The following is a 24274-nucleotide window of genomic DNA, read 5'->3' as shown; positions in this document are numbered from 1 at the left end:
GTCACGTCATCTAATTAAAGATAATCTTTCTTGCTCCATACACACACAACTAGTCAAGTACTTGTAACTGTTTGCCTGCCAGAAATTAATAAGGCAAGCACGAGTATCTTGGGGCAATCCAATCCAATCCAATTCACCCACAACTTATGACTTGTATTTTGCAAGTAATCCAAGGATCGATAGTCATCATCAGCTGATGACTTGTAGTCGACTCATTTTAATGCCCTCATATTCTGCCACTCAAATTCATATATTAAAGTCGCTAAAGAAACAAGCAACTTATCAGACGAAAAATATATATAATTAAACAACCATGCCAAAGTTACTATGACCAATGGCAATGGAACATTTATACAACAACTTTGATTAATTACCTACTTTCAATTAAAAGCTTATACATAAAAAATGAGGAATGATGTTGTGGTACATGTATACAACAACAGAAAACAAACCCTTCAATATTTACTTTACTTTCTTCCCTCAATGAATAAATAAAGATCAAATATTTGTATTTCCTGCAATATCACTCTTTCCGCATTGATCCATCCTGCAATTAATATTTTATAGATGCGTGTAAATCATGAGTTAGTCATGCTTGCTATATATTTCCTTTTTCACTGATGTACACCCTCTCTCAAAGCATGACTATACTAAAAGTAGACAATTGGAGTACCACTGCGGCAAGCTAACAAACCATTATCCCTCATTTACTTCAAAAGTTGGATTCATCACTAATGCAACATAAATGCTTTAAGCAAGAGGAATATTTGCTAATTATACCCCCCCAATATTTTACCATATTTGCAAAGTAGAAGACAACATTTTGTGGGTTACTTGCTCAAAGAAAAATGCCCACATATTTCATGACTTTCGCATTAACTCGAACAAATTACTTTATAAGCCGTTCATGCAAGAAATTAACTACAGGTATGAATCCTTTGGGTTCAATTTTAGCAAGATTCAGGTAGGAAAAAGAGCCTATTAAAGTCAGCGTAACACAGTTGCATTCAAAGTAAAATATAATAAACACACTGTACAGATCATGTCTTAAAAATAAACAAATTTTCAATCAATCGATAAAAAAAAAATATGGAACCAGCTAGAGATGATTGGTTGAGATTTGAGTATAATGAAAAGAGGAGAAATTCAGTGCCCATGAGTCCATGACCATTGGTGCAAAACATGCCACCTTTTTTAATTTGCACTTAAAGTAATGTAAAGTGTTAGATATATTTTAAATCATCTCAATTACATGCATATAAATAATTATGAACTTCGACTTCATTTTGATAGCTATCAAGAGAGAGTTAAATCATCAAAATTCGGTCCGTTGTTTTTGTTAGTTCTTCATGCATATCAATATAGAATTGAGATGATATAACGTTTTGTGTACACATATAGCATGAATCCCTCAAGTAAAAATTACCTTAGTGCAAACATAAATGTAATGGACGTCAGGTTTCGGGCCAAGCAATTCAGCAATAGAGCTACTGCTTTCATTTAGTGGCAATGGCTTTGTGATATCCCAAGCTCTTTTATCGGGGCTCTTCTCTATTTTATCTACAAGCACATATTATTGTCCGAGATTTGATATTAACTTCGACAAAATCTTGACATCATGTAGAACTGACAAGTGAGAACAAATTTAGGAGTACTCTTAAGTATTGCAAGTTCAGCTGGTGCATACCACCTGCACCTTATAGTGTAACACAAAAACTTATTTTGGTCAGCTGAACCACACCACATTTTAACTTAACCATAGTTTTCACACTAATGTGTACAAATTAAACCAATCTGGACACACATGGCAGGTTATGCATAGACTAAACCCAGATTTTTTAAATTTAAATACTGTAGGCTGGAGGTGTGTGATGTAAAATCATCAGAAAGCAATCCTAAATACCGACCAGCATTTTTTCATAATACTGTTCATTTCTAGAAGACAAAAAGATACTAACCTATTACATGAATGTTTATGTTCCATAAGTTGAGATCTGTCAGCAAACCCAACCTATAGCTTGGATCTCCATATGTTATCTGCACCAACAATCCTTTTTGTTATTTAGGAACCAAAATAAAACATCAAAAGGCTAAAAGAAAATAACAGCTAATTAAATACAGCTTACCATAATATATATGCCTCTTTCCTTGAGAACCCTTAGAAATTAAAACAAAGAAATCACTCATAGCACAAAAATTGTAATAAAAATAAAAGTAACAACAACAAAAAAAAAGTAAAATACGTTCTTTAATTGCAGGTAAGAGGTATTGGGAAAATTTGGGTTTAAATTAAATACAATTAATATGGATGCTTAATTACAAATTAAGTATAAATTGAGCTTAAAATGATATAGTAAAGTGCAATTGCAGTTCAAAACATTTCTTTGGTTAAATTGGGAGTTAACTCCAAACTGTACAACTGGCCAGTAGAAAATACTCTACTATTGTTTGGCAAAGATTTTCCAAAACTTAGGTGGATAATTACGTATTTAGAGGAAATTTAAACACTATTAAGTTAATTGAAGGATAGCTCAACATTAAATGCATTGTTACAGGGATTAATAATTGTGCTCAATTGGGAACCTTATAATTATATTAAAAAAATTAATACTACAGAATTAGGTACCTATGGACCTCTTTCAACATTTTTGTGGCATTCACTTGCGAATCATTCCCACACTAAAAACAAACAAGAGTCCGAGTTATATTTACTGGAGGGTTGTAATAATTGAAGGGCACAACAGTCCGTTTAATTTTGCAATCCACTCACCATGATCGAGTCTAGGGTTCCTGCATTAAATTTTCCATTATTACTCTGCATAGAAAGGTATATTAGATGATGACCCAATTACCAGCAAATTAAAAAAAAAAAAAAAAAAAAAGTGTGCAGGGACCCAGGTCCAAACTGATTGTATGAAGGTGGCATGCTTGCAAGCAATTTTAAGATTTGAATGATTGATAGAAGGTAATTTACTTTTGTACCTTTATCAATAACAGCATCAAATGAATTATCTTCAAAAGCTGACATGTCACGTACATCCATCTTCATATCTGTGCAGGAATGATCATTTAGAATAAGTAATGCAATGGAATGGAAAGGAATTAAACAGAATTCGAATGAGATGTTACATTGAAGGTGGGGCAAATGGGAGTATTTGGATTGCATGGCTCGTATGACAACGGAAGAGATGTCGATGTTCACTACTTGCTCATAATCATCATTCACCATCTCCTCCCCAAATGCTGAATCAGGTTTAACAGAATACAAGATCAAGATAGATCAGGTTAAAGAGACAGAATGACATCTTCAGTACAGTGTACCAGTAAATCAATTTACTGGTAATGAGCAAGGGAATGATTAATTTGAAAATAAGAAAAAGAGTAGTATGTATGTTATAGGTACGAACGAGAGTTGCCGCAGCCGACGAGGAGGATGCGGTGGGAGGGGCGGAGGAGGAGGCGGAGGAGCGGGGCCACCGCCTCATAACGCTGGTACCAGTCGAAGGTCGCCTGCTCTTTCCGGTACCGGTCGTCCCAGTACCACTCCTCTCCGTACGCGTGCGAGTGGGTCATAGATCTCTCTCTCTCTCTCTCTGATCTGATCTGATCTGAAATGATATGATATGAACCGATGATCTGATCTACCCCTGCATTTTTGTTCTTAATTGAATTGAATTCAATTCAAGTCGTTCTATCTCTCTCTCTAGTCTCTTCTCTGAATTTTGTCTCTAAATTTTTTTTGGATCTCCCGTCACGCAATCTTTACCGACGACACTTTGTAGCGGATTAACGATTAACCCATTTTTACCTTACTTTGGCCCACACCACAGTGCCTAGTGTGACTGTAGAGCAAATTAATAGATTAATTTTCCTTCTGCTGCTCAGCTCCAGCCACTGCTTTCCGGACCCCACATTACTTCCATGTCCATAGACCATAGACCACAGACCATAGACGGACAGTTGGAACATGACACAAGGCATGTACCTATTGCCTACTACCAAAAGGGACTTAACGGTTCAGCCCGGTTCAATTTGCATGATACTCGCTCCAGATTCCTCTCTCTTTTTTCTCCTTCCTTTTTCCTGTAACCTTTCGTGTTGCATCAAAGGCTTCTTATTTATATTATTTCTTATTCAGAATGGAAAAAAATATATATATATTTCACAGTGTAAAAAAGTTTATAATCATTATATTATTGTAAATTTTGAAAAATGTAAGTTGCATTACGGTTTTTATTATTGGGTAAATATATGGAAAATAAATTGGGTTAGAACAACATATATATTTGTGTGATTGTGGGTACAGTTGATCTTTGTATGTATAGACAAAACTTGTGGTACTGCCGTAAATATCTGAAAACTTGTGGCACTTCCGAGAATATTTAAAACTTTATGGCTGTTTAATATGTTTCTTTTTAAAAGTTAACTGGAAAGGTAACGTGCTTCCATTTTTGCATCCCACCCTTAAAATCATCATAATTGGTTTTAAGTGAGACTCGTTACAAATGATATGAAAACCCGAATAACTTTATTAACACAGCATACATGATATATTTTTAGATTTTAAAGGGGGCATATGAGAAATGGGGACGGTATAAACACAGTAGTTGAGAACAATACAAAGGGTTAGGCTAGCTTCTCAGTTTTCATTGCCTTTTGTCTCTATTTCTCGGCGCTCCTTGGAAAGCGCCACCTTGTCTTCTTCCCTGTTTATTAGAGAACAGAACAGAACAGAACAGAGAGGTTTTCATACAAACTTCTCGTTTTCTTTTCTTCTTAATAATTAAAGCATCCATCGATCGACTTAATTGTGATCATTTCTATTTTTTTTTTATATTTATATACTGCATGCATGTAATTTTAATTTTGACTGATATATGTTCTTATATATTCTCTAATTAATATATGCTTGCCAGGAGAATATATATATATATAATGTATCAGCAGCAGCAGCAGCAGCAGACTGAGATCCTGATGCCTCATGAAAGCATCATCACGCAAGAGGCGCCGGGAGGTGAGTTCGCCATCAACTACCCCGACCTTGGCAACGTCCCGACTTACACAGAACTCGACTTCCACCCCCAACACGATGTGACCGGATCCAACTACTTCACATACAACACCGACCCATCAACCCGACTCTGTGCAACACCCGTCAACATGTTGCACGAGCAACAGGATCAGTTCGCGTACCAGCAGCAGCATCAACAACAACTGTCTAATATGGGGTATGGCTCACTTCCAAGCGAAAGCTCTGGGTTCATCCCGGGGATAATAGAGGGTTACAATGCTGGTCAGTTTGAGAGTGTGCGGGGTGGGGCCAGGAGGCAGAGAGGTGGCGGTTCAGCACCAAAGGGGATTGAGAAGAAGGAGAAGCAAAGAAGAGAGAGGCTTGGTGAGAAGTATGAATTGCTCAAGGCTCTCATCCCTAACAGAACCAAGGTACGTACGTAGTACATACACTAGTTAATTAGCTTGCTAGCTAGTACATTAATTAATTTCTGAAAAAATATATGATATGATATAATATATAGGATGATCGGGCAACGATAGTGTCGGATGCCATAGATTACATCAACGAACTGTGTCGAACTGTGAACGAGCTTAAGCTCCTGGTGGAGAAGAAACGAATCCAGTGCTCAACATCTTTCAACAAAGATACTGGTGTGGGCGATATGGAGAGTTCGAATGTGAATGTGAATGTGAATGTGAATGTGATGCCCACTTCACTGTTAGCAGTAGCAGTACCTGATGGTATACATATGCATGGTAATGGTGGAGAACAAGAGGGGTTGGCCAAGGGGTCCAGGCTTAGGTGCTCTTGGCTTCAGAGAAGATCCAAAGAAGCCTCCGTCGATGTCAGAATTATAGAAGACGAGGTAAATATCAAAATTACAAAGAAGAAAAAGGCCATCGGTTGTCTCTTGCCGGTGTCACGTGCGCTTGATGAGCTGCGACTCCAAGTGCTCAATTTGTCCGGCGGCATCATCGGAGAGTGCCATGTCTACATGTTCAATACTCAGGTAACTATATATATAGATATTTTCATAATCAGTTTGTTTATTTGTACGTTATTAATTAATTATATATATATATATATATATATATGTTCGTTTGGTGCATGCAGATAATGGAGGGTTCTTCAGTTTATGCGACTGCAGTAGCAAAGAAGTTGATTGAAGTCGTAGATATGTACTGATCCATGAAATAATTTATCAATTAGGTTTAATTTAAGGTTTACTTTTTCTAAACTATTACATATATATGATGATATCATGATATGATATATATGTAGCTAGTTATGCATTGTAGTTTTTACTATATATGTGTGTGTGTGTGTGTGTAATGGTTGAATTAACTTTAGTTAGTTAATTAATTAAGACGAACTTAATTACGTTTTAATAGTATCTGCTAATTAGATCGATATATATATATATATATATATGATATCAAATGAAGAATTGATATTTGTTTTGTGTGTGTGTGTCATATAATATATAGAAAGGACGCCTCTAAACTTAAAAAAAAATATAATATGACTGCGCGCCTGCTATGTATGTATTAATTTTTAATTTGTTTTACGTTTTAAACTGAAGAAGATATATGATAAATATGTTAATGTAAACTGTCACAAATCCTGCCATGTATGTATTAATTTTTAATTTGTTTTACGTTTTAAACTGAAGATATATGATAAATATGTTAATGTAAACTGTCACAAATGAGAAATTTTATAAATTGTCATACTTTTTAAAATTTTCAAACAAAATATCCATCCTCTAAAAAATAATTAACAAAATGTCCTTGTAGGATCTCCATTTCTCCCTTTTTTCCCCTCTTCCCTCCCTCCTATTTACTTTCATCAAATTTTGACACCTTCACCTTCTATATATGTCGATCTGTCTCTTCCTCTTTAAACTAAAAATCTAAGAACATATTTGCCTCTCTTAGCATCAATTCATCCCTCTAAGCATCTGTTAAGTTCTCGTTTGACGATGGATGGAAACCACAATCAGTTAGTATCTCTATTTTCATATTTTGTATCAATTTATTATTGGCTTATGATATTTAGTTCTTGTTTGCTTGAAATCTAATATGTGATTATATTTATGATCATTTTCAATTTTAATTTTTTTATTGAAAATCTAGTCAAACGAAAGGATTTAATACTATGTTATTTTCAATTAATCCGTATATAGTCTAAATAATTTAATCTGATTAACAACGATAATATATCTATAAACCTTGAAGTGAAATTTTAGACGTAAGAAATGAGCTCTAACTGTACATGGCGTCACACATTGTTGGGCTAAATTAATTACATTCTAAATCTTAGCTTTTGTTTTAAAAAATAATCACTTTCAAGCATGTGCTGCTTTGAAGATCTTAGAATTAATTGGTTCAAATGCTTCTTGGTTTGTAGTTATATTGGCTATTGGTCGATCTTGACCTAGTTGAGGAGATTAAGTTTGCTGTTTCTTACGCTAATTAAATATGTAAATCTTAGAGATGCTTGCAAGTTGTTTGATGAAATGCCCATTAACAATGTCAGAGCACTGTTTCGGTTTGGTGTGATTGTGTATGCGTTGGTACTGGTACTGTACTTGTAATTGCACTGTAATAATTAATGTCAAAGCAATTTCATAAACCTTCTAGATATCAAAACCTAAAATATATTGTTGTTTGATTTTAGTCCTTTCTCTTTCTTTTATTTGATGCAGAAATTGAATATCAAATCCCTTCGCAACTTAATTGAGTGATCTACTCATCGAGATGAAGAAAAATACTCAAGGAGAGAAGAAGCCATGAGAGAGGAAATGACACTTAATATGTGGACAAATTATGCAAGATGATAATATGATGCAATTTGATGTTTTGAATTACTGCCCTTTTATTTCATCCTATGTATGCATCATTTTTGTGAATAAAGACTTGTGAAGATATATATAATAGTGACTGTAAATTTGTATATGAAATTCCATATAATATTTATATTTATATAAAAACTTGTTTACAATTGATATGTAATGTTTTCAATAATAGTCTATCTTTTGTTTGATGAGCAATGTCTTATTTTTCTCTAGATTTCTCCTCATTATTAGAATTGAGTTTGTATAATTATGAAAATTTTGGTTTTCTCTAAATTTTGTTTAATCAGCAATGGGTTATCTTTTGTTTGTGTAATTATGAAAAGGTTGGTGCTCTATACCAAATTGTACTAGTACTTTGTGGTTGGTACCAGTTGTACTGGTACACTGATTATATCATTTTGGGATAGCTACTGTCAGAAATTCTTTCTTTTTGTGTTTGGTTCTTTTATTTTCCTCTTAAAAAACTAAATGACATGGCCAATTCTTTCTTGCCTTTTTAGTTCTTTTCTTTTCGTCCTTGATTTTTATGATAAAAAAACTAGTCAAATTCAGATCATTGAATTTTGTACCCATCTTAATAAATAGTGCAAAAATTCAAAAAAAAATATAAAATTTGGTCTCCAAGCACATTTTATTGTAGATATCATATCTAACTGTTTGGATCGACAATTTGGACTTTAAAAAAATAAAAAAATGGTTGCGGTAACTTGTTGTAACTCAAAAATTATTATAACTTGATCCCTTCTCATATATATATATATATATATATATACACACACACACACACACACACACACACTAGTATCATTCTCGTGTGTTGCAACGGAATATATTATAAGAGAAAAAACCTCATACAAAATGACATGTTTTCATGAAAAATAGACTAATAAAAAATAATTATTCAATAATAAAATAATATGTCAACTATTCTCATACAAATAAAAGATGCAAGAGATGCATGTAGATATCTGAAGAGGAGAAAACAAAGAAAAAAAGGGAACTCATTTTTACAGCGTAAAATTCTGTGCGTACAGCTTTTAAATTTTTCACGGACTAAAATGCCCTTCTACTCTTTTCACCCCCGCGACCCTCCCATTTTTTTCTGATTTTTTTTTTGTTGTGGGTCTGTCAGTCAGAGGAAGAAGAGGGGAAAGAATAGGGATCCGGACCCGAAGTAGGGAATTGATTTGGGTTAAATCCTCTCCAAAAATTAAATCCAAGCTTTGAGATTTGTGCTATTTTCATTTAAACGGCTACATGCTATTCTCATTTGAATGGTTAATTTATTTTATAATTTCTAATTTTTCATGTAGCGATTCAAGATCAGATTCTTATGAAACATTCTCAGGTATTAGCATTTGAACTTCTTGGTTCTTATGAAACCAAACTTAAATGTTTATTATTGAGTTAAAAAAAATTATTAAGAGGGTAACTTAGTCGAATAAATATAATAAAATAAAATAACTCGTGTAAAGAAATAAATAAATAGATTTGTACTTAGTCGAATAAATATACAAATTTTCGCACGAATAATTTTTATATATAAGTTACAAATTTTATTTATTTAGGAATTATAAAGATGTGACTTTATAATTTTATGTATATATATACACACTATTTGATATTGAACTATTCAGATTTTAAAAGTCAAATTATAAACACGTAATAATATTCGTACGACACTGTAATATTTTACGAACATTCGATTCAAAATTTGGACGAAAATAGATTTTTAACAAATTAAATGAGTACATATTGAATTCTAGTTTGTTTGAACCTTTGGATGCAACTCACCACTAATCTTGAAGCACCTAAAATTAATAAAAATTATGCATACTAAAAATACCGTTGACTCTTAGCTAGCAAAGAAATTGAATCTGATCTTGAATCGCTACATGACAAATTAGAAATTATAAAATAAATTAACCATTCAAATGAGAATAGCATGTAGCCGTTTAAATGAAAATAGCACAAATCTCAAAGCTTGGATTTAATTTTTGGAGAGGATTTAACCCAAATCAATTCCCTACTTCGAGTCCGGACCCCTATTCTTTTCCCTCTTCTTCCTCTGACCGACGGACCCACAGCAAAAAAAAATCAGAAAAAAAAAACGGGAGTGTCACGGGGGAAAAAAGAGTAGAAGGGCATTTTGGTATGTGAAAAATTTAAACACTGTAAAAATGGGTTCCCGAAAAAAATCGCTAAAAGTCAAATAACTTGTTATCAAATGTCATGATATGTATAGAAACAAAATTGATAATATTTCTAGATTTTCCACAGTAATAGCTATAGAAACATAGAAGAGAAATAAGGAAACATAATTATATCGCTAAATTGGAGAGGAAGAAATAAGGAATGAATGAATAAGGAAACATATTATATTGCTAAATTTTAGAGTTTATTTAATTTTAATTGTAATGCATCATGCGGCGGTACGTGTGGCGAGTATATTTTTAGTTAAATTTAGACTTCTACACATTATTCAGATACATTTAATCAAAAAAGACAGATTATGTAATTGAATGACTGAGATTAAATCTGAAATTTTAACTTTCAATCGTAACCGTTGACGGATCGAACACCCAACATGCTTAATAATAGAATGGATATATATATATATATATATATATATAGAGAGAGAGAGAGAGAGAGAGAGAGAGAGAGAGAGAGGAGGCGGAGGAATCCAATTACACCATTTTATGGTGACACATCTTGACACCATATTTTATAAGTCATTTTTGCGATTTTAAAATTCAAACAGACAATCTAAACCGTTCAACATGATCTCTGTATTAAAATGTGCTTGGAAACCAAATTTTACATTTTTAAGAAATTTTTTAGTATTTATTAAGGAGTAAAGCTAATATACACTTAAGTGTACCGTACTCTTAAGTTTAGGCTGTTCGATTTCTTTAAAAGTCGTGCTTTCACGACTTTTAAAGAATCTGCACAATTTTTAAAGAAATCGAACGGCCTAAACTTAAGAGTACGGTACACTTAAGTGTATATTAGCTTTACCCTTTATTAAGATGTGTACAAAATTGTTATTTTCAGGCAATTTTGAGTCATTGAAAAACAATAATTTTAAAAAATTCTAAATAAATAGTAATAAATTTTCAAAAAAATGTAAAATTTGGTCTCCAAGTACATTTTAATATGGACATCATGTTGAATGGTTCGGATCGACTATTTGAATTTTGAAATCGCAAAAGCAACTTATAAAAATATGGTGTCATATCTCTGGTTTCAAAGTTCAAAATAGCTGATCCAAACCGTTAGATGTTTAATCTATATTAAATTGTGCTTGGAGACCAAATTTTATATTTTTTTTAAAATTTTTTTACTATTTATTAAGATGGTTTGAAAATTATCGTTTTTTATTAAAATTATGAACCATTAATTCACGAAGTAGCGTAGCCTTACTCTCTCTATATATATATATATATTCATAGATCATTTGAGAAGTCCATGCAATAATTTGACTATGTCTTCATATTATCTCAAAAATATATTTTATTAAAAAAAAGCTTGTAAGTGAGAGCCAGCATTTAGTCTAGTGATAACAGTAACGTTCTCTGCGTGGGAAGTTGCAAGTTAGAAACTTAGATAGAAAAATCCTTTACAGATATTGAATAATTAGATGACTCGACCTGGCCTACAACCTTTACTCGATAAAAAAAAAGCTCAAAAATTACTTGACTCCTTTTATTCAAAGTTGCAGAGCCTATACAATATATTGTTGGAACTAGAATTATAATTTTGAATTGATTTAATTATTAAATTATGTTTTCTTTATTGATTCTAAAATTCTAAATAAACCTGTATAATATGATACTTGTCTTTCAAAATATACAAGGATAAAATATTTAGAAAATATGTGCTTTTTTTTTTTTTGAAAAAAGTGGATTACCACCTGTTTCAATAGAAACATATAGGTCCTTACATTAAAATAGACATAGTTCAGCATGAAAAGTAAATACAGAAATGGCTTTAGGCATAACTAGTACAACAAATGCCAGAAACTAGAGTAGAAAATTTAAGATAAAAGCATAAAAACTAAGTAAAGTCAATTGAGCTGTCGATAGAAGAGGGGGAACTAGTAGTAGCTGCAGATTCAGAAGTAGAAGAGAGCTGTACCAAAACACCTTGGTTACCGATAGATTCAAAAGCGGTATCAATGTCATCCATTTCAGCTCGGGTCCTAAGGTAATCAAAAAGATCAGACCCTTCTAAACCACGACCAGGATCTGTGTTTTCTGAATTCAATGGGCTGTTCTGGGTACTTGAATCCGAGCTGATTATCATAAGACCTGCCTGGTTCAAGAATGTGACATCCATAGGTAAAATTAAAGTTAATTTAAAAAAAGAATATCGATAAAAGTGGACAACTCCATCCTTCAATATTACTGAGATGTAACTTTTATTTAATTTTTTTGCTCAATACTCATGCATGCATTTGACAACTCCATCCTTCAATATTACTAGCTAATTAAGGATGTATGGATCGATCGATGTAAGACGATTTTATTTATATTAATACAATCTATCTTGGGACACTCTGTTCGGCTTACTGATGAGAATGGGTGTGAGCATATAAAAAGTGAAAATTTGAACACACCCTACGATAATCTGCACTTTTTTCGTAAGCAATTCATGCTATTTTCAAGGGTAGGAGAGGTTCTTGAAAATAAAATCGTCTTTTTTGACATACTTAAACATTATCAATGGCAGACCCACAGAAATAGCAGCGCATGGAAATCATTGATGTATGCCCTTATCAGTTTGCTTTACATGCACCACTATGAATAAGTGATATATATAATCTGAAATCCTAGTGAAGCAGCTGTAGGTATAGTAGAGTTATTAAAGCATGTTTTATAATTTCTAGCTAGCCAAATGAGGCAGAGTGTGGCTGCCCTTAATTATATTATCAGTTCAATCAGGAATTTTTTTTTGAGTTTGTAAAAGCAAGTGATCAAATTTGTAACAAAAAAGGCACCTTTTAAGGCACGTGAATGCCATATTGCCATTGGGCTTTCGATCGAGTGAAAGATACAAAATCAGTCAGCAGTAGACCGATCGAAGACTTTTAATTGAATCAATCAAGTGTAATTAATTAAGCGCATGATATGAAATCTGTTTTGTGAGAAATTATTTGGAGTTTACTTGGAATATTTATGCGAAAATTAAAGTTATTAATTCATGTATAATTAATTATACATTAATTGTTATGCAAAAAAATAAAAAAATAAAATGTTTACTTGGATTAATTTATCTTGTTACTTCGTATCTTCAACAGAAGATTGATTATCTTTAACAAATATAAGTTTTTTTTGTTTGTTCCATCTCTACTTAATTATATTCTCCGTTCTCTTTTCTGATGAAAAAGATGTTCACATCTTTTCCATTTATTCAATCACTTGGTATTGTTCATTTGTTTGTTGAATAACTCGTCAACAATCACGTGTCATGTATGAATTAAAAATATTTACAAAACAATTTTAATTTTTAACAAATTTGGAAAGTATATATTGACGTAATTGATTAAATTAAACAAAGTAATATATCTCAAATTTATTGAAAAACTTATTGGATTGTTTACTGATAAAATTTAGGAATTCTATTAATGAACTTAGAAACAAACTTAGTACTCTAAAAAAATAATCATGTAAAATTAAAGTGTGAATTTTTTAGTCCAAAAAAATAATCAAGTTACAACAATTTTTGAGTTACAACAAGTTACAACAATAATTTTCTACATTTTCAAAGTCCAAATCGTCGATCCAAATCATTCAACATGATCTCCACAATAAAATGTGATTGGAGACCAAATTTTACATTTTTTGAAATTTTTTTACTATTTATTAAGATGGGTACAAAAACTAGTCAAATTCATACTATTGAATTTTGTACTCATCTTAATAAATAGTAAAAAAAATTCCAAAAAATAGAAAATTTGGTCTCCAATCACATTTTATTGTGGAGATCATGTTGAATGGTTTGGATCGACGATTTGGACTTTGAAAATGTAGAAAATTATTGTAGTAACTTGTTGTAACTCAAAAATTGGTGTAACTTGATCTCTCCTCATATTATATATACATATATAATACATATATGAGGAGGGTTCAAATGCCTCCATCGTGCCTTTATTTTTAAAAACTTAAATAACTAAAAGTTTAAAACTTAAACATCAAAATAAAACCGTTAGATGTGATCTATATTATTTTCTCTATGGATGTGATCTATAACACCGTATGCCTCCATCGTGCCTTTATTTTTAAAAACTTAAATAACTAAAAGTTTAAAACTTAAACATCAAAATAAAACCGTTAGATGTGATCTATATCATTAATCAGATTCGTCTCCCTTACACGCAACTTAATTGCATCCTTCCGCAGCATCTTAGCCCTTGCCTCTAAATCAAGTGCCTTCGACTCTCCAATCAATTCAACCACTTCCTCAATAGTAGAAAACCATTTGTCCTTGATCAATCCTTTAAGGAAAAAATAAGACATCTCTTTCTTCCCTTCTTTCGATGCATTGTTGCCATTTCCATATATCTTAGAACAAATATGAAAGACAACCTTATCATGAGGCGTTGAGAATTTTACATCAGACCCATTTTTCTTATTCTGATGGTAATTGAACCTCACTGTCCTTATCTTGTTTTGAAGTTGTTTAACAGTTATACCAGGGCTGATGGAGGCACTTATAGTGGAGAGAAAAGTTGTGTGATCCTTACTAGGACGGAGTTTACCATTTTTAAGCTGGTAGTCAGACAAGGCTCGAAGAAGGATAACTTCATACTTTAGACTCCAGATTCGCTGAGTTTTTTTCTTCTTCTCTTGCTCAGCAGTGTTCACTTGCAACACGGATAGGATACTTTTGTAACACCGTATGTCTATGACATGCTTAAATAAGTGAATGCAGGTAGTAAATGCAGGTATACATGCTTAAATAGGCACGATTTGAACTTTGAAAATGTAGAAAATTGTTATAGTAACTTGTTGTAACTCAAAAATTAGTGTAACTTGATCTCTCCTCATATTATATATACATATATAATACATATATGAGGAGGGTTCAAATGCCTCCATCGTGCCTTTATTTTTAAAAACTTAAATAACTAAAAGTTTAAAACTTAAACATCAAAATAAAACCGTTAGATATGATCTATATCAAAATAAGTGAATGCAGGTAGTAAAGGCACCTGGAAGAAATATTTCCTTTGTTTTGTTTTGCAGGTCTACCTTAGATATTTCAAGCCTGTACAAGGATGCAGAGAATTGCCATTGCAAACTCTTACAATCTATTGTTAAATAAAAAATTGCACAATCTATTACTTTGAAACTAGAACCTCGAAATTAGCTATGCTTAAGATACTTTGAAACTAGAATCTCGAAATTAGCTGACATGCATGTCTAAGAACATGGTATAACATGGCACGACAAAAATACAGCGTGTCAAGACGTGTCAGTGAAGTGTCTAAAATTTCATGAAATTGGTAAGTATAAAACACAACACGGATAGGATACTTTTAGTTGTGCCGTGTTAATAAATCAGTTGTGTTCATTTTTAATACAGTATGATACAATACAACACAACAAAGTCTTAAAATCTCAACATATTATTACAATACAGTATGTGTTCCGGAGACATATAAATTTTGTTTAATATGAACTAAAATATTGACTTTTCCTTTTTTTAATATCCAACATAAAAATATAAATCGCGCATCATTTATTTCAGTATAAAATAGTATAATTAACATTCATATAATTTAACATAATTTAGTATAATTTAGTTATTTTAGTGTAATTAGCATAATTTAGTACAATGTAGTATAATTTAGCATAATTTAATTTTTTTAGTATAATTAGTATAATTTAGTATAATGTATCATAATTTAGTATAATTAGCATAATTAGCATAATTAGCATAATTTAGTTATTTTAGTGTAATTAGCATAATTTACTATAATGTCGTATAATTTAGCATAATTTTTGCGGGACAGCTCAATCCATTATATTAAATTATACTAAATTATGCTAATTATTCTTATATTATACTAAAATATACTAAATTATGCTAATTATACTAAATCATAATACATTATACTAAATTATACTAATTATACTAAAATATATTAAAATAAACTAAATTATACTAATTATACCAAATTATACTCAAATAAACTAAATTATACTAATTGTATTAAAACAAACTAAATTATACTAAATCAATTACCTTAAATTGACCTTCATTCAGGTTGTTTTTCTTATTAATTCAAATACTTGTTCAAAATTGTTCGACATATACATATACACATACATAACTTGCTAAATAAATTCTCAAATTTGAGATTTTCATTGTTGTTGACAATACAATAATGATCATAACATTAGGTTTTAAGAAAATAAGGAGACTCTGAAAGCTTATTAAATGAAACCATCAGGACCACAACCTATTAAATGAAACCATCAGGACCGTTCTTCACTTATCAAACGGTCTGAAAGCTTAATACTTATAAATCACCTAATACATGTACAATAATACATATGAAAAATATTTTTATTTTCCTTACATCTTATATGGTCAAATAATCCTTATACATGTCATTTTTATAAACTTTTGTCATTATATGCACCTTCAAATTAAAAAAAAAAAATTGGACCGTTCATTTTCAAGCGAGCGATCGACGGTTGATCTTAAATAAAATGATTCCAAAATTATTTTGAAATGATCAAGGAAAACCATTAAACAAAACCAACATAGAAATTATGAAGTTTGATTGTGTCTGAGTTTCGATCCAATGTGAAGTGTGTATGGCCCTGTGAGTCAATGAAGGCGCACGTAAACACGTCGTCTGTTGGTCGATCGGAACCATTAAAATTAAAGAGCATTGAATTTATTTTCCTGCAACGAAGTTTGATGAAATTTTATATTTATTTGCCCATCCATCAAGCCGATAGAATATTGAAAGATCGAAGGGCCATACATATTTCAAATCTGAACCGTTTGATATATGATGTGCTGCTCTAATTTCATTGTTAATCAAATATTTTCGTTGGATATATTTTCAATTATTTTGGCAAAAAAATTTCATTTTCCGTGAAATCTAATTAACAATGATAATATATCTATAAACCTTGAAGTGAAAAAAGATTTTCAATGACTTATTTTTCAAACGAAATGATACATAAAAATAAAATACAAGTACCAGTACGTACGTGATTTTCAAAGTTAAAAATTGATGTACTTGATTCAAAGTTCCAGTACGTGATTTTCATTTAGACTTATTTAATGATTATTATATAATATTGTTCTTCACATTTTTAATTAGACTTATTTTGTTCATCTAAAGGATTATGGATAATGATTTGCTTGGTTATTTCACAAGTTTGTTAGAAAATGATATTGCGATAGATGACGTATTCAATTTGGTCCATGTGAATTTGTGGTTAACACTGGAACCTCAAAATACCAGGTTAAAATAAATGGAAGATCATCAAAATGTGTATGTCAAGCATTTTGACTTACCGATCTTTCTTGTAGTCATATGTTGGCTTGTTGTGGTGATCAATGGCACTAAACAGATTTTCATATACTTTGCCATGATTGATATTTTTATTGAGATGTATTGAAATGCATGCTCGGTTCAGTTTCATCATGTACCATACAAGAGATTTTGGCCGAGCACCGAAGGACCAACTGTGCTCCCTCCTACACTTAGGAATAAAAAAGGTCGTCATAAGTCAACTCGCATACGAAATTCAATGGATGTGAGAGAAAACACTGATGCAAAGCGTAAATGCTCACATTATAGCGAGCCTGGCTATTATAAAAAAAGATGTCCGCAGCTTCACAAAACTAGAGGTAACATGTATTTTGTCATTGTATGTGTATCAAATATTAATTATTTTTCTAACAAAAATTATATGATATGTAGGTGTCACAACTTGAGACATTATCTTCTGTTGAAAAGTAAAGTATGTTTAACACTATCCTTAATCTAATATGTGATTATTCGGGAATAAAGTTTATTAACTGCTACTCAGTAACTTTTTTTGTAATTTAAAGTTGTTCACTTTATTTTATTACGTTTTAAATATTTGTTTTTATTGTAGGAATTTTGAAAAGCTTATACAATATTGAGCATAGAAGGTTACAAAAACCGTTAAATTTATAATTTACAATTTTTGTACTCTTTTATTTTGTTGGTATAGTAATTTATGATTTGCAATTTATATATTTTTATCTTGATTGGCATTGGTTGTTGTCTAATTGAAAAACATATATTTGATATAATATATATTAATTATCTAATTGAAAATTTGTTGCATGTCTACAAAATATTTGTTGTCTATTATGCGCTCATTAAAATCCAATGAGAGAGGAAGTGCTAAAATTTTATGAGAGTAAATAGGAGGGAGGGGGAGAGGGAGAAATGAGGATCCTGTAAGGGTATTTTGTTAATTATTTTAGAGGATGGATACCTTGTTTGAAAATTTGAATAGAAGTAGAGCAATTTGTAAAATTTCTTGTCGCAAATATTATTCGTAGGAAAGGAAAAAAAAAAGATTTCATGTGCAATTTGATGCATTTAAATAAAGCAGTCGGATCTTATAGAACTTTAATGTTGAAATTTGGTGAAAAATGTGTAGGTTAATTAATTACCCGTTGATATTAATTTTGCGCATCCAATTTAATATATATATACAATGTATTTGAACACTTAATTAGAATGATTTCATCGATGGTGCTGGTGCTGGTGCTGGTGCTGGTGCTGGTTCATCGAGGAGGTTGAGCTTGCTACTGAATCCTGATATTGTTTATTTAATTATTTATATATATATTAATTGTTTTGTTTACACATTAGACTAGAGACGCTACGTAGACACGCCTAAAGGAGAAAAAGAGACTGAAATGTGGGACCCACATGCCATATATAGAGTTTGACTGGCTCCGGTCTCTGGGAGGGACCTCACTGTCGATGTGGGTCCAGCGCGGTGCGGTTGGTAAACAACCAGATCCACCACCCATTGCCACTAGACTAGTCACTAGTATAGTACTACCATTTTTTATTTTTTTTTTAATTTTATTTTACTTGAAGTTAAGAGGTAGGTAGGTGGGCCACAGGCCACTGTGTTTCCAGTCCACCACCCACTGCATCTACGATATTTTACGCGACCCACACACACACAATTACACAAATACGGTCCAATGAATGGGCAAAGGCCCCGTCAGTGATGGAGCTGGAGTCAGTCAAGTCAGTCAAGTAATGTAGAGATGCGTGCGGTGCGGTGCGGGTCGCTATCGGCCACCGAACCCGATCCAAGAGCGTAGATCGATCGACCTACCACCACCAGTAACCAACCGGCCCATTAATCCGAGGGAATGGTATTGTATAATGAACAGGGCCTGAGCCCGCTCCGCTATCTTCTTCTCCTCCTATAAAAACATAAGACAGAGGACAGACCCAGAAGAAGAAGAAGAAGAATAAGAATAAAGAAAGAGGCGGGCGGTGCTCAGTCATAGTCCATAATAGTGTTCTCCTCTCCTCACTCTCTCCTCCTCCTTCTAGGGTTCCGTTTCTCAATCTCAGATTCCATCTCATCTCAGCCGAGTAAGTGTATATTAATTATATATATGCTCACATATTTAATTTATCCCCTTTCTCTTTTTCTTTCTCTTTCTCTTTCTCTTTCTCTTTTCTTAGGAAGGGATTCCATTTCCATTTCCTCTTTAGATAAGTTACTTTTAGAATAAACCACGCGAGGTCGGTCCGAGTGAAGGTGAAGATGAATGCAAATATTCAGATCTGTGTAATTCTACATAACAATTCTTTGCCCTTTGCTTCTTCACCTTAATTATCTCACGATATTTCAATTATTTACATATGCACATGCTTTGGATCTATTGATTTGATTTATCTCCTACTACAACTGCTTTTAACAAAATTTTACTCAATTCTTTAATCCAATGCTGAATATATATATATATATATATATATATATATATATATATATATATAACATATAATGCTCCTATCCTACACACTTTTCGTCCATTTTAGGTCTCCACTTGTCCTTTTCTGAGCATCAATTGATTATTCTTCTCTGACGGTAACGGTATATTATCTTGGATATTATTCCCACAATATTCAACTAATCTTAGATGATGCTCTTTTTCCTTGTCATATCTACTTTTCAGATTCCTTGTGCCATTGTTTATGCTTTCACTATAACTGAATGACATTAAGTGCTGTTACATCAAGGAAATGAGTGTTCTTCACAAAAAATCATAAGATCACAAAAGCATACAAACTCACAAGTTCATAGGATTATTTGTTCGAGTAAATTAAGGTGCTGACATCTGGTTGCAAAACTTGTGTGAATGTGAACAGGTCAAGTAAGAAGAAGAAAAAGAGAGAAATGGCAGAGGTAGACACTTTCCTTTTCACCTCGGAATCCGTGAACGAGGGTCACCCAGACAAACTGTGCGACCAGATTTCTGATGCAGTTCTTGATGCTTGCCTAGCTGGCGATCCTGACAGCAAGGTACCATTCTCTTTGTTCCCTATTATGCTACTACCTCCAATCACAGTTACTGTACCTGCACCATGCCTGTCTAATTTTTTGTTTGTCTTTCATTTTGCTTTCCTTTGTGCATTATTTGAGCTTGTCCAGTGATTGCTGATTGCATATGTTTACTGAGCAACTTTCTCGTAGATTTGAGTTAACTCACAGATTAAGCTAACACTCTGCGGTGCCAGAACAACCATATTAATACTGAGTTATTACAAAAGAAAGGCCTTAAATAATTATAAAATGGTAACTTTCATTCTGGTGCATGCCACTGAAGAAATCCTTTGCAAGGGAATATAAAAGGTTAAACATGCAAACAAAATGTATGTACAGGTGGCATGTGAAACTTGCACAAAGACAAACATGGTGATGGTGTTTGGTGAGATCACAACCAAGGCTGAGGTTGACTATGAGAAGATAGTGCGTGACACCTGCCGTGGGATAGGGTTTGTGTCTGACGACGTGGGCCTGGATGCAGATCATTGCAAAGTGCTGGTCAACATTGAGCAACAGTCCCCCGACATTGCTCAGGGAGTGCACGGCCACTTCACCAAGCGCCCTGAGGAGATTGGTGCTGGAGACCAGGGCCACATGTTTGGCTATGCCACTGATGAGACACCTGAGCTGATGCCGCTCAGCCATGTGCTTGCTACCAAGCTTGGCGCCCGTCTGACTGAGGTCAGGAAGAACAGCACCTGTCCCTGGCTCAGACCTGATGGCAAGACCCAGGTATTTTCCTCTCCCCTCCTTTCTTTCTTTCTTTCTGTTTGTGCAAATTTCAAAGAAAAATATGTTACTGTAAAGTATACATACCTTACTTTATTATGTACTGTACTGTTGCTATACTCAAGAAAGGACCTTATCATCTTTTGGTATTACCTTAAATGATATATTTTACTTGTATAAGTAACTCTATCCAAAGATTTTTATAATATTTATGAACCGAGGTAACATGTGCGTGTGATTATATTATAAATTAATTATATGTGCCCATCAGGCATGTCTCTGTAGCTTCTGTACTTAGCTTGGTAAATTATCTGGGAACATGTATAATTGTGTCGAAATTATTTAATACATGATATTTATTTGGCATGTGCAATTCATGCAATACTTGCAATTTTGAAAACAATGGTCAAATGACATATAATTTGGGACAATAATATTTGATAATTTATTTTTTTCCGTTTGTGATATATTCATCTTACAATTCTTCATTGTCTTTAACCAAACAAAACATAATTGTATATGAAATTATTAAGTGCTGGGATTGACAGGTGACTGTGGAGTACCGCAACGAGCAGGGAGCGATGGTGCCAGTACGTGTGCACACAGTACTGATCTCGACTCAGCATGATGAGACAGTGACTAACGATGAGATTGCAGCTGACCTGAAGGAGCATGTCATCAAGCCTGTCATCCCGGAGCAGTACCTTGATGAGAAGACCATCTTCCACCTCAACCCCTCAGGCCGCTTCGTAATTGGGGGTCCCCATGGTGATGCTGGTCTCACTGGTCGCAAAATCATCATCGACACATATGGTGGATGGGGGGCCCATGGAGGTGGTGCCTTCTCTGGCAAGGACCCAACTAAGGTGGACCGTAGCGGAGCTTACATTGCCAGGCAGGCTGCCAAGAGCATTGTCGCCAGCGGTCTGGCTCGCCGCTGCATTGTCCAGGTAAACTTTCTATATTATATTTGGGCTGGGCCTGGCCGGGCTGGGCTGTTATGTATTCTTATTGCTGGTTGGTTGGGTGGCAGGTGTCATATGCGATCGGTGTGCCAGAGCCGCTGTCAGTATTTGTGGACACGTATGGAACAGGGAAAATAGCAGACAAGGAGATATTGAAGATAGTGAAGGAGAATTTTGACTTCAGGCCGGGGATGATCATCATCAACCTTGATCTAAAGAGGGGTGGCAACAGCCGCTACCTGAAGACTGCTGCCTACGGCCACTTTGGGCGTGACGAAGCTGATTTCACCTGGGAGGTTGTTAAGCCCCTCAAGTGGGACAAGCCCTCCTCTGCATCAGCCTGATTTCATGTCATGCTCTCATCAGCTCAGCCTCAGCCTCAGCCTCAGCCTCTGCTTAATATAAAAACATAATACACACGATATGATATGATATGATATGATATGATATGATATGATATGATATGATATTAGTGGATATTAATGTTTCTGTCTTTGCTTTTTTGTCTGTCATCAGTAGCAGCAATTAAAAACTGAAACTGGGTGTCTGTTGAGCTTGAGTGCCTGTTAGTTTGCTGTTTTGTTGGATTACAATCTGCTACACACTCTACACTCTAGTGCAGAATTTGATTTAATTTTTGGGCCTCAAATTAAAGAGCAATTAATGAATACCTTACCTTGTTGATTTCATAGAACGTGTTGTTCGCTAAAATTAATTACTTGTTCCATGGTTGCAGAACTTATATAGCCAGAAAATTAGCATCCAAAAGGCACTGTGCACTGCAGTAAGTATATAGTGTAAAAAAAATAAAATGTAAAATTGGTTTTATTCAATCACTAGATGGCTTTATTTAATAGTGAGTGGACTATAAATATTAAATATAATTATGGAACGAATAAATTAACCCAAAAATAAGTTAGGACTAAAAATGTTTTTATGGGCCTGGGCCTTATATGCATGTATTATGTACCTCTCCTCTGTTAAAGTGTTAACCAAATGTATTTGTTTGTTCATTTGTGCTTTCTTCATTATTATAATTACACATCATCTTCTACTCTTATCAACAAAATTATAGGGGGCAACTAAAAATACATATATTATTGTTATCGGGGTATGAACAAATAAACTATTATACTCTGTATGAACAATATCCCTGTAACAAACTAGACCAAAACGGAAGAAGAGGAAACATTTTTTTTCTCCAAGGAGTAGACGTTTTCGTCTCACTATGGCTATTTAAATGGTTCGGTTTGTTTGATTTTCAATTTAATTAAAAAAATATAGCTTAAATGAATTGGTTGTTCGGTTTAAATGGTTCAGTTTAAGTGAATCAGTTGGATTTTGACTTTTCAAAGTGACTAAATTGAATCTACCGAATTATATATAATGGTTCAAATATGCATGATTTATATTTTGTTTGATTCAATTATTGCTTCTTTCCTTCCATTTTGATTTTTATATTTTAGAAATCTCCATATTTTGTATGGAATTGAGTAATGCATGTAATATTATCTTGAAATTTATTTTTATGAAATTATTAATATATTGGTATATGTATTGAATTTTGACTTGTGGAAATTGAATCTCTCTTATTCGGCTGAACTGAACAAATTGAAATTTAATTCGGTTTAAACGGTTGGCCATTTTAGTTTGAATGGTTCAGCTTCAATGACCGTTTGAACACCCTTGCAACAGCTTAAAGAAAAAAAAAAAAAACACCTGTACATGGCTACATATATCTGACTACAACTAGAAATTAGAAATTTGTAATAGAAGATAATGTTTAAACACGGTACGGTTGATAGAAAATTAAATTAAAAGCGTGCCTCCCACCATGTGAAGCACGCGTTAGAGAGAGACAGAGAGAGAGATGTTAGCTGCGAATATCTTATTATTATTATATTAATTTAAGATTTCTTTGTCAATTTAATTAAAATGTGCTACAACGCGACCCACGAGATTAGAGGTGTGATCGATCTCATGTGCTAGCTTCAACCAAGAACCAACCTTATAATATTTATTAATACCATTCCAAAAAAACAAAATTTTAATTAAATTGAGATCGATCACATCTCTAATCTCGTGGATGGCGTTGTAGCACATTTTAATTAAACGGTAGCTT

At 33.0% G+C, this 24274-nt stretch overlaps 3 protein-coding genes across 5 annotated transcripts; 2 read left to right on the top strand and 1 right to left on the bottom strand.

The window, feature by feature from the left end:
- Positions 1–279: 279 nt before the first annotated feature.
- LOC144554666 (uncharacterized) lies at positions 280–3728 on the bottom strand. 2 transcript variants are annotated; one of them, XM_078302979.1, is made up of 9 exons: positions 3408–3728; positions 3130–3243; positions 2983–3051; positions 2771–2790; positions 2627–2679; positions 2127–2157; positions 1959–2037; positions 1427–1560; positions 280–547 (listed from the first exon to the last, which is right to left on the bottom strand). In XM_078302979.1, the coding sequence occupies exons 1-9, from the start codon at positions 3571–3573 to the stop codon at positions 524–526; spliced, it is 690 nt and encodes a 229-aa protein (XP_078159105.1). In that variant the 5' UTR covers positions 3574–3728; the 3' UTR covers positions 280–523. The 2 variants fall into 2 exon arrangements, with proteins under 2 accessions (XP_078159105.1, XP_078159106.1); XM_078302980.1 differs by lacking the exon at positions 1427–1560.
- A 1188-nt stretch (positions 3729–4916) lies between these two features.
- On the top strand, positions 4917–6238 carry LOC144554575 (transcription factor TIP2-like). Its single transcript, XM_078302889.1, has 3 exons — positions 4917–5442; positions 5535–6023; positions 6128–6238. Exons 1-3 carry the CDS (start codon positions 4936–4938, stop codon positions 6197–6199), a joined length of 1068 nt encoding a protein of 355 aa, XP_078159015.1. The 5' UTR covers positions 4917–4935; the 3' UTR covers positions 6200–6238.
- A 13106-nt stretch (positions 6239–19344) lies between these two features.
- LOC144554092 (S-adenosylmethionine synthase 4) lies at positions 19345–22846 on the top strand. Of its 2 annotated transcripts, none has more exons than XM_078302326.1 (5): positions 19345–19500; positions 20281–20434; positions 20795–21190; positions 21736–22137; positions 22221–22846. In XM_078302326.1, the coding sequence occupies exons 2-5, from the start codon at positions 20309–20311 to the stop codon at positions 22494–22496; spliced, it is 1200 nt and encodes a 399-aa protein (XP_078158452.1). In that variant the 5' UTR covers positions 19345–19500; positions 20281–20308; the 3' UTR covers positions 22497–22846. The 2 variants fall into 2 exon arrangements, with proteins under 2 accessions (XP_078158452.1, XP_078158451.1); XM_078302325.1 differs by lacking the exon at positions 19345–19500 and adding an exon at positions 19665–19699.
- Positions 22847–24274: the final 1428 nt, after the last annotated feature.

This window comes from Carex rostrata, chromosome 5 (genome assembly GCF_964058835.1).
Source record: "Carex rostrata chromosome 5, lpCarRost1.2, whole genome shotgun sequence".
Lineage (NCBI taxonomy): Eukaryota > Viridiplantae > Streptophyta > Magnoliopsida > Poales > Cyperaceae > Carex > Carex rostrata.
Note: the sequence above shows the minus strand (reverse complement) of the source record. Positions and strands in the feature narration are given on the sequence as shown.

Bases quoted from the DNA above. Each gene is read 5' to 3' on its own strand.
- LOC144554666 (XM_078302979.1), bottom strand. From the start codon at position 3,573: ATGACCCACTCGCACGCGTACGGAGAGGAGTGGTACTGGGACGACCGG. The intron at 3,244-3,407 runs GTTCGTACCTAT...AACCTGATTCAG, and splicing joins CGTCGGCTGCGGCAACTCTC to CATTTGGGGAGGAGATGGTG. The intron at 2,680-2,770 runs GTGAGTGGATTG...GTTTGTTTTTAG, and splicing joins GAACCCTAGACTCGATCATG to TGTGGGAATGATTCGCAAGT.
- LOC144554575 (XM_078302889.1), top strand. From the start codon at position 4,936: ATGTATCAGCAGCAGCAGCAGCAGCAGACTGAGATCCTGATGCCTCAT. The intron at 5,443-5,534 runs GTACGTACGTAG...TATAATATATAG, and splicing joins TCATCCCTAACAGAACCAAG to GATGATCGGGCAACGATAGT. The intron at 6,024-6,127 runs GTAACTATATAT...TGGTGCATGCAG, and splicing joins TCTACATGTTCAATACTCAG to ATAATGGAGGGTTCTTCAGT.
- LOC144554092 (XM_078302325.1), top strand. From the start codon at position 19,680: ATGCAAATATTCAGATCTGT. The intron at 20,435-20,794 runs GTACCATTCTCT...ATGTATGTACAG, and splicing joins CTGGCGATCCTGACAGCAAG to GTGGCATGTGAAACTTGCAC. The intron at 21,191-21,735 runs GTATTTTCCTCT...TGGGATTGACAG, and splicing joins GACCTGATGGCAAGACCCAG to GTGACTGTGGAGTACCGCAA.